General features: G+C 40.0%; 1 protein-coding gene across 1 annotated transcript; it reads left to right on the top strand.

Annotated features, from left to right (window-relative positions):
• Positions 1 to 15476: 15476 nt before the first annotated feature.
• LOC118858779 (centrosomal protein of 78 kDa-like) lies at positions 15477 to 17646 on the top strand. The gene has a single exon (XM_036769404.1). The coding sequence runs from the start codon at positions 15647 to 15649 to the stop codon at positions 16874 to 16876; it is 1230 nt and encodes a 409-aa protein (XP_036625299.1). The 5' UTR covers positions 15477 to 15646; the 3' UTR covers positions 16877 to 17646.
• The last annotated feature ends 419 nt before the right edge of the window (positions 17647 to 18065 follow it).

The raw sequence follows: 18065 nt of genomic DNA, 5'->3' as shown, positions 1-18065 counted from the left end.
TAGTTTCAAGGTAAAAAGCAGAGAGTGGACTTTCTAAGGGTAACAAGACATAGAACCGCTTTGATTAGCAGTTGTGTGGGGTTAAGTAAAGGATTCTGAGATTAGCGTCTAGGGATGACAGGCCTCATTGATAGCTAGGTGACTCAGTAGTTAAAGTGCTGGGTCTGGAATCAGGAAAACTTGAGTTTGAATCTGACCTCAAACACTTAACTAACTGTGTGATCCTGGACAAGTCACCCAATCTCTATTTGCCTCAGTTTTCTCAACTTCGAAATGGTCATGATAACAGCACCTGCCTCCCAGGATTATTATAAGACTGAATGAAATGATCTTTGTGAAGCCCTTAGCGCAGTACCTGGCACAGAATAAGGACTGTGTAAAGCTTTTTCCCTCCCCTAATTTGAGCCCCACAGGGTCATAGAGTTAGAGCTGGAAAGGGTCTTACGAGGCATCAAGTTCAACCTGTAATTTTACAGATGAGGAAACAGGAAATGAGAGGTTTTGAGAGATTTGCCCAGAGTCACACAGCTAGTTAGTGTCTGAAGGACAGTTTAAATTCAAGTGTTTGTTAAGCCAAGCTGAGCTTGGTTGCAACAGTGTTGTTCAGTCGTTTCAATCGTGTCCTACTCTCCATGAGCCTATTTGGGGTTTTCTTGGCAAAGATATCCAAGTGGTTTGCCATTTCCTTCTCCAGATCATTTTACAGATGAGAAAGCTGAGGCAAACAGGATTAAGTGACTTGCCCAGGGTCACACAGCTACTAAGTGTCTGAGGTCAAATTTGAACTCGCCGGGTCTTCCTGACTTCATGCCTGGCACTCTATCCACTGTGCCACTTAGCTGCCCTGTACCAGTGGGTTACCTCAGATAATGAAGGACACTAGGTGTCTGATCAGTAGGGTAGGGAGAGGGTGGGTTGGAAAGGTCATTCTAAGGATGGGACAAAAGGGATATAGAAACGCACTTTATTGTTTTTTTGCCTATAGGTGGTTCTGGTGTCAGATGTTTACTTCGTTTCTTTCTCATGTTCCATGTGGAACCTATCAAAAGGAAGAAAAAGGGAAATGGATTATATTCTGTTCAATCATGTTTTTGTCCACACTTACTATGTTTATTTGTTTTCTATTTTCATGGAGGATAGTGTAGGCAAAAATGGACTTAAAAGTATAGTTAACCCTAACCCAGAGGCTCAAACTCTGGGTTTACATGGATCTGATTCAATCTTAGTGGGAGGAATGCTTCTCAAAAATCATAGCTTTTTGTCACATTTGGCTCTGCTTTTTGGAATCAATACATAGTTTGTGTTGAGTCTTTACAGATTTGGGTAAAAGCCTCCTAGCACAAGGTAATGATGCATATGGGATAAAGGAATAAAGAGCTTTGATTCCATTCAACAGAAAATTATTTAAAAACAATGTAAATTACTCAGTAGCCCATGGACTGTGAATCTTCTCCTTTCTTTTCCTTTTCAGTCCCTTCTTTACTTCAGGGACTGATACAGGTCTTCAACCTTATGGCACTACCTTAAGAGCTTAAACTACCCACCACTAATCCCTCCCAATACACTCCCCCCACACCTCCCCCCAAAAAGAAAAGAAATTTAGACTTACTAGGGAAGCAACTCCCTTTTCCATCTGACCTATACTAACACAGTAGTAGTAGAAGGCAAAAATCCAGATTTTTGGCTTCTTGGTCCCACTCCAGGTCGGGGAATTTATGCTAGATCCTGAGTCTAGGAACTTGACACTCCTGCAGAAGGCTGGAGTTTTAGGAACTCTGAACACTCCTAAAAAAGACCAGGGTTCAGGAAATCCTATCATTTTGCAATGTGATTTTCTTTTCCATGGCTTAAGCCAAGTAACACCACATTACATTAAGAACCAGTAAGTTGGTATCCAGGAAGTCTCCTCTCAAGCCAGGTGGCTGAAACATAACTGCAATATGTTCCTGCCCTCTACCATTACTGGCTCCCAAAGAGAGACCCTGTATGCACATACATTTTTCTACCTATCTCTTCTCTGGGACTCAAATCCATTCTTAGATTTCTGGTCTGTGCTCAGCACTCTCAAAATTTCCTAGGGGCAAAAAAAAAGGCTGAGTCCCCAATGAAAACTCTCTTTGATAGGTCTAGCATGAAAAGATGTTTCTGACCCACAAGAGCCTGAGCCAGACAATTCTTCCCCCCTCTTTGACAGTTAATTCTTCATTTTCAATGAGGTGTGAATGGGTTTGACAAGTCTTCCAGTCCAGAATCTATCCCTATTCATGTCAATGAGGTGCAACTAGGCATATCCATACTCTGTATTGGGTGATTGTGTCTCCCTTTAGTCTTATCACCTTGGTAAGAGAATCTCTCTCTTCAAACCCTCTTTTCCAGGTGTTCTTAACCTGAGGTCCATGGACTCCAAAAGGGTTTGAGATAGAATTCTGGGTATATGTGAACTTATGTGAATATGAAAAAAATACACCTTTATTTTTTCACTAACCTCTAATTTCTAAATATGGCATTTTCTTCAATTATTTTTTAAAAAAACAATCTTCTGAGAAGGGTCCTTGCCCTATGAGTCTATCACTCAACAAAGGTTCTGCTCTCATCTAGTACGATGAATCTGGAAAACGCAGCAATGAGATGACTATGATTCCAAAAGACCAGTGATAAAACTTTGCTACCTACCTTCTGACTCAAGGTGCTGAGTGATGGCCAATGTGGCAATGAGTTTTGTTTGACTATGCATATTTGTGACAATTTGTTTTTATTTTGAGGGGGATGGTGGCAAGGAGAGAAAATAAATTTTTGTTAATTGAAAAAATAAATATCAATTTAAAATAAATAAATAAACCATCACATGTAAAAAGGGGTATAAAAACAGCACATCGCTGCTTTATAGACTGCTTTGTGAAACATACAGGAGAGTATTACTAAAGAAAGTTATAGAAATGACTCCCCTTGAGACTCTTCTAAATTGGACAGCTTTTTACGTGTCTGAATTATTTGTAATGTAGTCTCACAGCAGGGGGATAGATGCAATGATTTTTGTGACCCCGATTCAGGTTAGGAAGCCCACAGGGCAAGAGAGCCTCACTAAACACCTTTATTGTTAAACAAAACAAAATGAAACCCCATAATGGCAATGAACATTTAAGAATGCCTAGGGTGGAAAGTTTTCTGTTTGTTGGCTGTGATTAAAAACACTGTTTTAGAAGGGATTTATCTCTTGTAGTCTCTTCCTTTTTGACTCAATGTAGCAATGTGTGTCTATGATATGATAGGACATTGCCACAGAAATGAAAGATGTTACTAATTCAGGTTGGTGACCACTTCAAAAGAAAGAGGAAGTGGAGATGGGCTGGAAGAATCAAACATTAAATACAAATAACTTATAATAGCAAATGTAAATAAAGGATAACATCCCACCCAACACCCCAAGGAGGGCAAAAACGATGCATACATTTTTTTGTCACTTCCATTTGCAAGGAGACTCCAGTGTAGATATAGAAATAGATAAAACATTTATTTAGTGCTGTGTGTGCCAAGTCCTTAGAATACAAATACAAGCAAAAAGGAAACAGTTCCTACCTTCAAAGGGGCTTATAATCTGATGGAAGAGGACAACACACAAAAGGGAGCTGAAAAATGTATGGAGTCTTGGAAGGTGAGAAGTAGACTAGAGTCATGGGCTGGTCAAGGTGATCGATTAAGCTATAATCAATCAGTCAGTCAACTAGAATTTATTAAGCACTTACTATGTGCGAGATGCTGCACTGAGAACAACAAATCAATAAAAATAAATCAATAAAAAACTTAATGAATACTACTATATGCCCAGGTAATAAGGGCTCCCATCATGTCATAGGCACATATTGATATGTCAAGCCAAAGAGGACAAGCCTAAAAGAAACAAATCTCTTCTAAAACTCAGTGGTTTATTGTTGTTTTAATAACAGCCAACAGTCACAAAAACTATACATGCTAAACATTCTTAAATAAATCTAACCCCACAAGACATTGGTCCTACCCACAATAACAACTCATTTTCAATGTGGTGTTTTTGATGGACTGTTGGCCTCTTACTCAGGAATATCTGAAACAAACAGACTACATCACCTTGGACAAGTCACTTAAACTCTCAGGGCTCTAAGCAATACTCTAGATTGCAGAGAAGGTGCACTGATAGAGGGAGCATCTTCATCAGGAGTTCTCTATACCAGTGACATGACAAATCCAGTCTCTATCCTCATTTCTTTAACGTTTGCAAAGTATGTTCCTCACAACATGGCTTTCATTTGAATTTTCCTTATTCAATTAACAAGCACTTATTAAGCACCTACTATGTGCCAGGCAGGCAACGTGCTAAGTTCTGGCATAGGCAAAAAGAAAAGCAAACTGAGTTCCTGCTCTCAGAGTTCATTTCAATGACTAATGGTTGTTGATAGTGATAGCTTATATTTTGTATTTTGAAAAATGTCTGTATATATCCTTTGACCATTTATTTATTTATTGGTGAAAGACCCTTTTTCTTAAATATAATTATCAGTTTACTATGCATCTTGGATATAAGTCCTTAATCTGAGAAATTGGCTGCAAATATTTTTTCTAGTTCACTTTTTCCTTTCTAACTGCAATGATGTTACTTCTTTTAAATTTTATATAATGAAAATTTTCCATTTTAACTTTCCTGATCCTCTCTAGCTCCTTTTTATTCAAGAACTTTCCTCATCCACAGTTATGAAAAGTATCACCTTTCCTGCTTCTCTAATTCATTTATGTTATGACTTTTGTATCTAATTCCTTTATCTAATGGGAGCTTATGATAGTAGATACTGTGAAATATTGGTCTAAACCTAATATCTGCCAGTCTTTGTTTTGGTTTTCTCAACAGTTTTTGTTTTATAATGAGACCTAACCTCAGTACTTGGTGTCTTTATTTTTTATTGAATTATACTACTATGTTCAGTTTTACCTTGGTGTTGAATACTTAACCCCTCAAGTTGAACTTAATAAAATGGAATTTAATAGGAATAAATGTAAAGTCTTAGGCTTAGGTTCAAAAATCAATTGTCCATGTGTAGAATAGTGTAGATGTAACTAGAGAACAGTGCACATTAAAAAAGGATATGGGGGTCTAACTGCAAGTTCAAGAAGAATCAATAGTATATAGCCAAAACTAGTGCATTACTAGGATACTTGAGTAGATTTATGTTATCTAGAGTAAGGAAAGTAACAGTCCTGATATACTCTCATGATAAGATATATATATATATATATATATATATATATAATATATATATATATATATATATATATATATATATATATATATATATATATATATATATATCTTGGACTAGCGTGTTTAGGTTTGGCAATTCTAGGAAGGACATGTACAAGAGGAAGACTAGAATGGCGAAAAGACTAGAAACAACGGCACATAAGAATCTGTTGTTTGGCTTTGAAAAGAGAAGATTTAAGGGAGACGTGACAATTCTCTTCAGGTATTTGAAGGATTGTCCTACTGAAGAGAGATTAGAATGGTTTTGTTTGGCCCCAAAGTGCAGAGCAGGAACAAAAGTTGAGAAAAGGCAGATTGAGGATTGATGCAAGGAAAAATGTCTTAAACATTGGAGCTGTCCAAGAGTGGACTGGACTCCTTCAAGAGGCAAGTAGTTGTCATGGTGGATGGAGCACTGGACTTGGAGTAAGGAGGACCTGAGTTTAAATCCTCCCTTAGACCCTTGGTAGTCGTGTGACACTGGGAAGATCATTTAACCTCTCTGTGCTTCAATTTTCTCATCTGTACAATAAAGATAATAATAGTGACTATGTCTCAGGGTTGTTGTGAGGAGCCAATGAGATAACATGGAAAATGCTTTGCAAACCTTAAAGCACAATGTGAATACTAATTATTATTATTAATAATATGACATAATATACTTGTGATATGTAAGTACATAATAATAATCATAGTAATAACAATACTCTCCTTTTACTTGAGATCTTTGTAGAGTGGCTGGGTAGACACTTGTCAGGGATATGCTGTATTGGATTCCTATTCAAGAATACATTAGACTAGCTAACCCCTGAGGTTTCTTCCAACTCTGGGAAAATAAGTATACCAGTGCACCAGCTTCTCTATGGGAAGTGGTAGGAAATAAGTGGGGATAGTTTTCCCAGGGCCAGATAGAGAGGCTTGAGAGAAGGAATGAAGTGAAGCATGACCAGTAATTTCCTGAAATATTGGTCTGAAAAGGAGGGAGGTAGGGAGGAGGAGTGTGGTTTGCAGGCAGTGGCAAGTTAAATATCCATCCCTGGTCTTACCTAATGGTCAAGGAATGGGTTGGTAGGAACTTGGGGCTAGGAGTCAGTGATGTTGGAAGTGCTCACCCTTAGTTAGAGCAGCTATTCCCCAAGACCATTGTTGAGCAGATTATATACTCCAGGCCTTTGGGCTCAAGAGAGCCTTTGTTTCTGGGAGGGGTAGCAAGGCAAAATATCTAGTAACTGGTTCTGCCTAATGATCAAGGCATGGAATCTGTGAAGTCCTGGGGCTAATCTGGACATAGGCTTGTTGGGGCATTTTCTTCTTGTATCCGACGTGCTCCGAATGGATAGATTACATCTGATTTGGAAATTGTCAGTCCCAGACTGATAAGTGAAGATTATGCCCTGGGCACCAGACAATAAGTATAGCTTGAGGAAAATCTGAAAAAAATTTTCCCCCCATGTTTGTCCAGAGAATGAAAATGAAAGCTATCCCTGGTGAGTTAAAATGCTCTGCTGTATTCGTTTATAAACTGAGGTATAAAAGGTATAGTGTAGAGTTCTAATGAAGCCCTGTAATCTGGCCTGCAGACCCAAAATGTGTTAATCAGCAGCAATCAATCCATCAGCCAACAAATGGTTTTATTTTCACTCAATGTGGGTTCCATGCTTAAAGGGGAGATGGATAATTAAGACTTCATGTTTCAAAATATTAAATATTGATTTGTAGACGTTTAGCAGCAGGCATAAGGCTCTCCTGAGGGATGGCAACAACTGTCTAAAAGATTATAAAAGATTTTATTTCTCTTGGTAGAATTTAGCATTTATTTCTTATTTAAAAGAGATGGGAGAATGAGAGTTAGTAAAATATCATATTGAGGAGATAGCTCAGAGTCCTGCCCGTGGAAGTAGTGTCTGTGGTGAGTGGCTGGGCCAGGGCAAACATGGGGCTGTTTTGAGTTTTGTATTGGCTTTTGGTTCTTTGAAGTGTCAGAAGGTTTATAAGCTCCTCAGCTCGAGTTTTGATTGTTTTATCCAAGTACTGTCACTTCTTATCAGTATTAAAGGCAGCAATCAAATAAAGGGACCCTTGGGAGGGGGGGAGGAGGGGGAGCTCCAAACACTGATGTTGGCTGTCGCTGCTGGAATGCCACTCTTCTCCTGACAGCCTTCTTTTCTTGACACCACAGGGTGATTAGGGGAATTTTTGTAATAGGCTTGGGCAATTAGCTAATACATTTTCTGATTAAACTCTCCTTAGGCTCAGTCTTAGGAAAACATTCTAAATGATTACGAGATAGTGAAGTGGCTGAAGCTTGGTGGTGGGTGGGTGTATCTAGGTAGAAGGAAGTAGGGAATGTCATTTCTTTTCTTCTCCCCACCCCCAAAAAAAAGAGATTATAAATCAGTGACACTTTGTCAGTGTAGGTGACTGGGAAAAAACATTAAAAACCTGTGCTCCTGGAGTCCAGATGTTACAGATATTACGGAGTAGATCTGCAGTGATGGACACCATTGAATTGGTAGTTTTCTAGTACTTTGATCCTAGAGCAGCTAGGTGGAACAATGGATAAAGCACTGGGCTTGGAGTCAGGAAGACACATATTCATGTGTTCAAATGATATTCATGAGTTCAAATCTGTCCTTAGACACTTCCTAGCTATGTGACCCTGAGCAGGTCACTTAACCCTGTCTGCCTCAGTTTCCTCATCTATATAATGAGCTGGAGAAGAAAATGGCAAACGACTCCAGTGTCTTTGCCAAGAAAACCCCAAATGGGGTCACAGAGAGTCAGAAATGACTGAACAATAATACAATTACTTTGATGGATTATAGAACCCTAAACATTTCAAAAGTGTGACTCAGATCTCCTTTGAAAAGTCCTTGAGGTAAAAGAATGTGGGGATACTTAGATGTAAGTTTAGGTTTCCCTCAGGAGGAGCAGAAAAATCTAAAATTTCTGCTATTTCCATGATCTCCCTGTGTGAGTTTTATCCATTTGAATTTATAGGATAATATATTTAATGCTAGAATAGATCTTTGAGGTCACCTAGTCCAATTTGCTTATTTTATAGATAAAGTGGTTAAGTGGTTCAAAAAACACAGGTAAGAAGTGGCAGAGCTGGGTTTGAACCCAGATCCTCTGGCTCCAAATCCATTCTCTAGCTACTTTACCACCCAGTTTTCACGGGCTACAGAGAAAATTAAGTTAGTGTATAAAACACTTTGAAAAGTGCTCTGAAATAGTATGTTCTTTCAAAATATTGATTAATAGCCAATTTTGATAATGTCCTACTCCATTGTCTGCTTATACCTATAAGGTGACCTTGAGATCCTGAAGACTCTGCCAGGGGAGAGCAAGCTTCTGAATGTCCTGCCAAGCTGGAAAGGTCCAAGTTTGGCATCTTGGAGGAAATGAAATATTAATTGGCCCTTGACTAGCTTTCAAAAGGCATGGATGATGTTGGGGAGAGGGTTCTAGCAAGGGGATGGGTAGCATGAGCAGAGGCATGGAGTTAGGGAAGTGAGAACCAGCCCAGCTAAGTGTAGAGGGCCAGAACTGGCCACCAGGAAGAGATGGGGTGGCGGGGGCAGTAAGAGCAACTCTTGAAGACCATCATCTAAAACACAGAGAAGTTGAAGTCTGCATCGTTAAAGGTAGTACTCATTCTGATGAAATCACTGACTTGGTGAAATGTTGAAGTAGCTGATACAGTTGAAGAATGTATATAGCTAAACAAATAGCTTGACTAATCTGGGCCTCAGTTTCTTCACTTGAACAATGAAGGATTAGAATTCAGGGGTTCTTAACTTAGGGTCTGTGAGGTTGGTTTGTTTTTCTGAAAAACACTTTTCTTACTTTTCATTATTATTGGCTTCCCTTAGAATCCTATATATTTTATGTATTTAAAACATTACTCCAAGAAGAGAACAAAAGGATTCATTTACTAGAGGTGGGGAACCTGCGGCCTCAAGGCCATATGTGGCCCTCTAGGTCCTCAAGTGCAGCCCTTTGACTGAATCCAAATTCCAAAAGAACAAATAATTCTATGAAGTTTGGATTCAGTCAAAGGCCATACTTGAGGACCTAGAGGGCCATGTGTGGCCTCGAGGATACAGGTTCCCCACCCCTGCGTGCCAAAGGGGCCCACGACACCAAGATAGTTATAAACCCTTGAAATATATGCTATCTAAGGACCCTTCCAGATTCTAAGTACTATTATCCCTAAAAATTCTTGATTTGGCTTTCAAATGGAGAAATATTTACTAAGAGGCCAAGGTAAAAGGATCATAGAATCATCAATTTACAATCAGAAGTGATCTTAGAGGTCATGGAGTCTAACCCTATCATTTTACAATTCGCGAAACAATGACTCAGTCAGTGAGTTGATAAACATTCGTTCAGTATGCATTATGTGCCAGGCACTGAGATAAGATCTGGGGATACAAAAAAGAAGCAAAAGACAGTCCCTAACCTTGAGGATCTCACAACCTAATGGGGAAGACAACAAGAAAACAGATATGTACAAACAAGCTACATAAAGGATAAATAGGAAATAATTAAGAGAGGAAAGACTCTAGAATTAAGAGGAGTTGGGAAAGTCTTCCTTCAAAGATGGGATTTTAGCTGGGACTGAAGGAAGCCAGGGAAGCCGAGGGGCAGAGTTAAGGAGGGAGAGTGTTCCAGGCATGAGAGACAGACAGAGAAAAAGCCAAAAGCCTGAGGGCTAGAGATGAAGTGCCTTGTTCATGAACAGTAAGGAGGCCAGTGTCACAGGATACTCAGGAAAGGTAGGAAGGGGCTAGGTTATGAAGGGCTTTGAATGTCAAAGGATTTTGTATTTGATCCTGGAGGCAAGAGGGATGCACTGGAGTTTATTGAGTGGGAGGGGGCATGACATGGTCACACTTAAAAAAAAATCACTTTAGTGGCTGAATGGAGGAAGGTTTGGAGTGGGGAAAGACTTGAGGCAGACAGACTCACCAATAGGCTATTGCAAGAATCCAGGCGTGAGGTGATGAGAGCCTGCTCTAGAGGGCTGGCAGTATCAGAGGAGAGAAGGGGGACTATTTGAGAGATGCTGAAAAGGTGAAATCAACAGGCCTTGACAACAGATTGATTTGGGGGGTAGGTGGGTAGAGATAGTGAGAAGTTGAGGATGCCACCTAGGTTGTGAGCCTGGGGGACTGGGAGGATAGTGTTGCCCTCTAAAAATTAAGGGAGGTAGAAGATAAGGTAGGGCTTAGGGGAAAAGCTAATGACTTCAAAATGTCTTGGACATTTTGAACTTGAGATGTCTACCAGACATCCAATTTAACATGTTTCAAAGGAAGTTGTGAGATGTGACATTGGAGGTCAGGAGAGATTTGGGGGCAGGATTGGTAGATTTGAGAATTATCAGCATAGAGACAGTAATTAAATCCATGGGACCTGATGAGATCACCGAATGAAGTAGTATAGAGGGAGAAGAGAAGATGGCCCAGGCTAGAAGTCTGAGGTGGGACACTTATGGTTAGAGGGTGTGATTTGGAGGTGGATACAGCAAAGGAGATTGAGGAGCAGTCAGATAGATAGGAGGAGAACCAGGAGAGAATGGTATCCTGAAAACCTAGAGAGAAGAGAGAGAGAAATCAAGAAGGAGAGATCAACAGTGTCAAAAGCTGCAGAGAGGTCAAAGAGAATGAGGATTGAGAAAAGGTCATTGGATTCGGCAACTAAGAGATCATTAATAACTTCGAAGAAAGAAGTTTTGATGGAAAGATGAGGTAGGAAGAGAGGTTAAGTGACTTGCCCAAGGTCATACAGTCATTGTGTCTGAGGCAGTATTTGAGCCTACATCTTCCTGACAATGGTTCTGGTGGTCTATCCATTGGAGGAAGCTAGAGAGTGCAGTGGACAGAGCACCTGTCTTGGAGTCAGGAAGACCTGAGTTCACCTCCAGACAAAGACATCAGGGTCCCACTAACCGTGTGACCCTGGGCAAGTCACTTAACCTCTGTTTGCCTGAGTTTCCTCAACTATAAAGTGGCGATAATAATAACACCTACCTTCCAGGGTTGTTTTGAGGATCAAATGAGATAATATTTGTAAAATGCTAGCACATAGAAAATTCTATATAAATGCTGTTATTATTATCATAACACTAATGACTTCAGTATAGTCTTTTCCATAAGTTGAAAACACTCACTTTTTCAAAGTGCCCCCGAAGAAACAGGTAACTAGAACCTCTGGACATTTGGAGTCACGGAGACAGAGAGTTTTTGGTTAATTTACTTCTCATGGTATTTCTCCTCATCTTGTCCATAAAATGGCCTAGTTCTGAGTATTCCTTTTTACTTCCCCTTTCCTGGGGTCTTTCTGTTATTTTTGCTTTTAGTACTAAAAAGAAGGGAGTAATGTGGAAAAAAAACACTATCTCAGGAGTGAAAAGTTCCAATCCCACTTCAGACATATACGACTTTAAGAATGTCACAACCTTCCTGGGTTTTAATTTTCCCAAATACAGAGTGAAGGTATTGGGCTAGGTAGATGATCTCTGAGACTGATCTGTCCCAGTTGGAGAAGCCTGTAGTTAGGTGATATAATTAAAACTTAAGTTGTAGAGCTTATATACCTTCTTCACTTCATTTGACCCTTCAAATGCATTTACTGGTTGGACAGAGTTTCACATCATCCTGTCTTCCTAAGTGATATCAAAGTATTGAAGTTATTATCTAGAGAATAGACCCCCTGCTGGAAGGGTCATTTAGTATAATACAATCACCCCTCCCCACTCCATTTTGTATTAGAAGAAACTGAAGCCCAAGGAGCTTAATGAACATGTCAGAGGTTAGATTTGAATGCAGGTCCTCTGACTACAGAGTGCTCTTTCCACACTGGCTCCTCTTGTGACCTGATTTATTTCTAATCCTCTTTCCCTAGGGGCTAGGCAAAAAAGGGAAATAGATCCTTACACGTAGAGAAGCAATACATATTTCTTGAGTCGAATTAAACTGCACTGTTAGAAATGGAGAAAAATATGCAAATTTAGCTCACGCCATTTGTGCTCAAATTTGGTCCTCTCTAAAGTAGGAATAACAATGTGGAACCCTCAGGTGGCAGATGCAGCAAAGGTACAGAAAAGCATCATATCGCCAAGTTGCTGAGGTTAATATCTTCTGCTTTGACGGCTCCATTGAATATAATCTGTGGTAAAGTGGAAAAAAATTAATGAATAGCCTTGTTGGATATAAAATTGATTTCTTTAGCAAATATTAGTTTGGGAGTCCCATGTGTGAAACTGACATGGAGTGTCATAGTCCATTTTGCCTTGTTGATTGTAGAGGTATGTTCAATTCCAGCATCAGAATATTTCTCATCTTTCACATTAACAGTTTGAAGTTCAGACGTATTTCAGTGTGAGCCTTTATTTGTGTAGAGGCACTTGTAAAGATGAATTTTAAATGCACTCTATGTAGGCACATCTCTCTCTCTTTTGTTTTTAAAGCATTTGAATATCTCTCACTGTTTTAATCATACCGCATCCAGACTATTCCGTTCTCTTTTGAGTGTCATATTATGGGGAAGGACATTGTCAGAAAGGATGTTTTGGGTACTGGAGACTGTATGCTATGTGAGGATTGCTTGAAGGAACTGGGGGTATTTAGTCTGAATCTAGAAGAGGGGAATATGGTAGCTGCTGCTGCCTTCAATTATCAAAAGCCTGTCACTTAGAAGAAAGATTTCAGTTTTGTTTGCTTGGTCCCTGAGGGCAGAATTAGGTACAATGGGTGCATGTAGTAGGGAGGCCAATTTCTTCTGTGTAAGAGGAAAAGCTTCCTATCAATTAGAGCAGTCTAAAAGGAAAATAGGCTATATAGGAGAACTGGCCGGTTTCCTCTTTTTGGAGGTCTTCAGAAGGAAGGCTGTTGAGTGCCTATTGGTGAAGTTGTAGACGGGATTTCTTTTTAGGTATAGTTTAGACTGGATGGCCTCTGAGTACAACTCCAACCCTAAGACTCTGATTCTGGGCTTTTTGGATTGAGGAAAGTATTGCCAATATACTTTCCCAAGGGAAGAATACCCTTCTTTCTGCACTTGTAATCTTGGAACACCAAGTATATCCAAAGAACAAGCTGGTGTCATCTAGAACAGCAGCTCTCATTTTTTTGGTCACAGGACAAAAAATTATTCTTTTAATAATTATTGTCTTAATAATCTATTTCTCATTTTAGAAATTGAATGGACAAATTTTTAAAAATATATTATTTAAAATAGCAATAAAACCATTACATGACAAAATATTTTTTTATGAGAAATAACTAGTTCCCCCACCCACCCACCCAGCATCACTTTACGTATTTTTTTTTCAAATATCTTTAATGTTCGGCTTAATAGAAGGCAGCTGGGTTCTTGTATCTGCTTTTGTATACGATCTATTGTGACATGTTAAGGTATTTTGGCTGAAGTATATGGAAAAAAAATCTGACCTCACATAGATGCGAAATTACAAAGGGGAAGGAATATTTTATAGACAAGTAATGTCTTAGTGTTATTATAAAACTAGATTTGACCTGGCAGACGTGCTGAAAGGGTCTCAGTGACTCCCTGGGGTGCTGGGCCCAGATTTTGAGAACCACTGATCGGGAGCAAAGTTTTAAGGACTATGTGACTTTCAGCAGAAGGACCTCCTGGACATATCAGCACAATTAAGGTAGTCTATCTACATGCCACTGTCTCTCTAAAACTTTTGTCTGGATCCCATTCTGTTTTGCCTCCTGAACAAATTTGCTTCCTTCCCTCTCCATTGACAGCTTTCCTTCTGCCTACAATTATTTCCAAGTTTTTACACCTTTAAAAAGCCACAGTTATCATCACCACCCCCACCAATTCTTGAAATGGCTTACAAATTCAGCTAGCTATCAATTCGAAAGGTGGCCTTTGGATCAAGAAGACTTGGATTCAAATTTGCTTCTGACAGGCACTGACTGTATGATCCTGGACTTAACCTCTAAACTCTCCAGGTAAGTTTTTAAGGCTTAGTGACAAAGCAGACATAGATCTACCTTAACAAAGGAAGCTTCTTCACTGGGAATTACCTATCCTCATGAAGCCACAGATCTGATTTTTAAAAATTAGTAGAAGAATCATGTGACCATAGATTTGAAGCTGGAAGACCTTAGAGGTTATTTTTACCAATTATCTCTTAAAAAATTAAAGAAATTGAGGCCCAGAAAAATTAAGTGACTAGCTTCAAAAGTGATTTTTAGTGACAGAGCTGAAATTTGAAGCCAGGTTGTCTGATTCCAAACCCCTGTACTCTTTTTACTCTTCCCATGTTCATGGAACTGTGTGTATGTGTTGGGGGTGGGGGGACATACCAGTAATACCTCAGTAGAACAGATACCTTTTAGCATCATAACAACATACCAGAAAAGAAAACAGTATTTAAAAGGTTCCCTCGGAGATTTAAGTGAGGCAGCTTGGTGTAGTGTATCGAGAGCTGATTTCAATCCAGGATGACCTGGGTTCAAATCCCACCTCCATCACATGCTTGTCTGGGTGAACTTGCATACGTCACAACCTTTCAGTACTCTAGCCAGTTCTCTAAGATTATAAATTGTAGAGAAGGTGGCAACCTGAGTTGATAGAAGGACTTTCCTCTTCTGGGAGTTCCCTTATACCAATGAATAAGGCAGCTAGGTGGCTCAGTGGTTATCTTGGAGTCAGGAAGACCTGAATTAAAACTCTGTCTCAGATCCCTACTAGCTGAATGACCCTGGAAAAGTCATTCTGTGCCTCAGTTTTCTCATCTATCAAATGGGTAAATTGAATTTGATGGACTCTGAGGTCTCTTCTAACTTTAAATCTATGATCCTGTAAGATGAGGGGTTCTCATTATAGATTTAGAAATGGAAAAGCCCAATCCTTTAGCACTGACAGAGATCCACAACCGCTCTGTAATTTATGGAGTTGCCTAGAGGATTAAATGACTTGCCCAGGGTCATCCAGCTAGTCCTTGACAGGAGTGGGATTTGAACTCATCTTTCTCACTCCATAGGCTGCCTTTTCATCCACTACACCTCGCTGCCTAGCACTTCCATCCCCTTCAATTGACCGATAAGGAAAATGGAATCCCCAGAAAGGAAACGTTTGGCATCGGAGAATTCCATCCTCTCAGCCAATAGAAGGAGGGCGAGGACAAGAGTATCTAGGGCCTCGGAATCTTCCTGACGGAAACAGAAGCCCTGCTCTTGGAAGGGCGTTAAGGCTGCGGGATGGACAACGAAGCTGGAGCCATCTGAGGCAGAAAACCAGGCAGCAGCGTGGGACTGAGTGGACTGAGATAGATGTGCCTAGGATTGAGTTGTCTGTGCAGGGGCGGGGGGTTCCGATCGATGTCAAGAAATGACCAACACCGCACAGCCGCGCAAAGAGGGCTGCTCAGATTTCCTTTCGCAGTATGAGCACATCTGCGCGCTCCAGGGCTTGGTACCTCTCCCAGCGGTGAGGACCAGCCTGAAGATGGGTACGCTGGGCTTTAATGCGGATCGCCTCCGCTTACTGGACTGGGTGCCTTTGCTGAGCGCCCTGAGGATCAACAAAACCCTGCCCTCCGTCTCAGTCAGGAGCACCTTTCAGCCATCCTTGCAAGACACTCTGATGGAGAAGCATAAATCCTACACGAGAAGGCGCATCCCCGCCGTCACTACTAAAGAAGTCACTATTCAGTTGTGTAAAGCTATCAAAGGCTGCTTAACCACATCTACTGCTCTAACCAACCTCGAGTTTCAGGGAATCCTTTTAAGAGGGCGAGATATAATGTTCTTAGCCAAGGGATTGAGTAAATCAGCATCCCTGGCACACCTCTCTCTGGCGTTTTGTCCAATTGGAGATGTAGGTTTAGAAATAATCTGTCAAAACATCAGGAGCATAACAACTCTGAAGACTGTAAACTTCACTGCGTGCAATCTTACTTGGCGAGGAGCAAAGCATATATCCAACGTCTTAAAATATCAGGCAGTAAAAAGGCATGAGGAAGTTTGGACCGCCAATCTTCGCAGCAGAAATGCTGATCTGGAGGGCATGGGTGGCTTGAAGCGAGTCACTTTCAATTCCAACCCACTTGTAGGCGATCAAGGTGCCCATGCTTTTGCAGACTCGATTTGTGACAATTTATGGCTGAGAGCCCTTGACCTGCAGTTGTGTGGAATTAGCAGTGGGGGCGCCAAAGCTTTACTAGATAGTCTGGAATCCAACGCAACTCTGGTGGTTCTGGATATAAGAAAAAACCCACTTGTTGATCATTCTTTGATGAGGGCAATTGTTGATAAACTTAACCATAATGCAAAGAGTACTAAATCAGAATTTAAGTGGTTAAGTTCTTCCTCTTTAAAGGACTTTTTCAAAGGCAAACAGAAGAGAAGAACTATAATTCTGGGAAGTGGTCGAAAAGGAAAAGCTACTATTCGGATTGGCGTACCATCAAAGAAACCCATATTGACTGGAAGAAGATATGTCCCAGCAAAAGAATTTTATGTCCCAGATCCATCACCAGGTGTACCTTGGCGTACAGCAGAACGGGCAAAGAGGTATAGGGGTTTCCCACAGATCAAAAGCAGAGATATATCGTGTTGAGTGAAATGCCAGGTTGTGTCACTTTTGAAGAGAAAGAAAACTTAAAGGATAAGACATCCATTTGAAAGAGAGAAACGAGATAGCATGGTTCAAAATAAACACCCACATCTTGCCTTAAACACATATTTTGTAAAAACAAGAAGAGCTATGGTGCCCTTATGAGAGTCATTGAAACTACATTAAAATGGAATATTCAAATCTGTATTGCTGAAGTAGAAATTCATCCCAGTTATAATTGCCTCTAATAATTTAGATAGTATTTGTTAGTTTGCAAGGAAGTTCCCCCAATGTATGACTAAGTTCCTATCCTTTTTTGATTTAGTTTTTTTTTTAAAGAAGAAAAATAGTTTTGTTTTTTTCTCCTAAGGCCTATCAGGAAAGTCTTATTAAACATGTAAATCCCCAGTGATTACCAGGTGATCAAATAAGAATTTGCCATTTTTGAAATGCTAAGCATTGGATTCTGAATGTGATGCACCCCAAAGAGGGGACAACCTGGCCCATTTAATAATGCATACTTCATTTACAGTTCTGAGTACTATCTTTCTTCCAGCTATGATATTTCCCTCAGTTATAGTCTTGATGCATGTGGATCTCTAAGTACATTTTAACGTAGAACAACAACGGGATGATACACTCCACAAAATTCATGAAGAGGAAATAGACATATTTCGGCATGGGAGAATATTTATGCATTATTTAACAGCAATAATGTTTGAATTCATACATTATGCAAATGCAGTTATAATCAGGAAAATTAAAGAACTTGGACTGCTCGCTGCAACATCTTTAAATCCACCATTAGGTACCTATCTATGCATAACATTTAATACCTCACAGTGCTCTACAGTGGTATAGTATGTCATTTGAAGAGAAAAGTTATCAGGGATTAACAGAGTATAGAATCCAAGGGGGAGAAACCCCCCGATTTGTTACCTTGAAGCTGGCTTCTATAAATTTGTCAGCAAATAAGGAGTCAGAGGCTTATAGATTTAGAGCTTGAAGGGACCTCAGAGGATGCTGAGTCCACCTCCTGCATTTTATAGATGGGGAAACTGGGGTCCAGAAAGGATGTGTAATTTGTCCAAGATCTAACAGCAATCAAGTAGTAGAAGGTCAATTTGAACCTAGATCCTCTTAACTCCAAAGCCTATGCTGGTTCCAGGGCCTTCAATGCTAACTAGGGTTT

This window comes from Trichosurus vulpecula, chromosome 7, assembly GCF_011100635.1.
Source record: "Trichosurus vulpecula isolate mTriVul1 chromosome 7, mTriVul1.pri, whole genome shotgun sequence".
In the NCBI taxonomy this organism is placed as follows: Eukaryota; Metazoa; Chordata; class Mammalia; order Diprotodontia; family Phalangeridae; genus Trichosurus; species Trichosurus vulpecula.
The sequence above is the reverse complement of the archived record's forward strand: the minus strand, read 5'-3'. Positions and strand labels throughout refer to the sequence as shown.

Excerpts from the sequence above, each read along its gene's own strand:
- LOC118858779 (XM_036769404.1), top strand. The coding sequence starts at position 15,647 with ATGACCAACACCGCACAGCCGCGCAAAGAGGGCTGCTCAGATTTCCTT.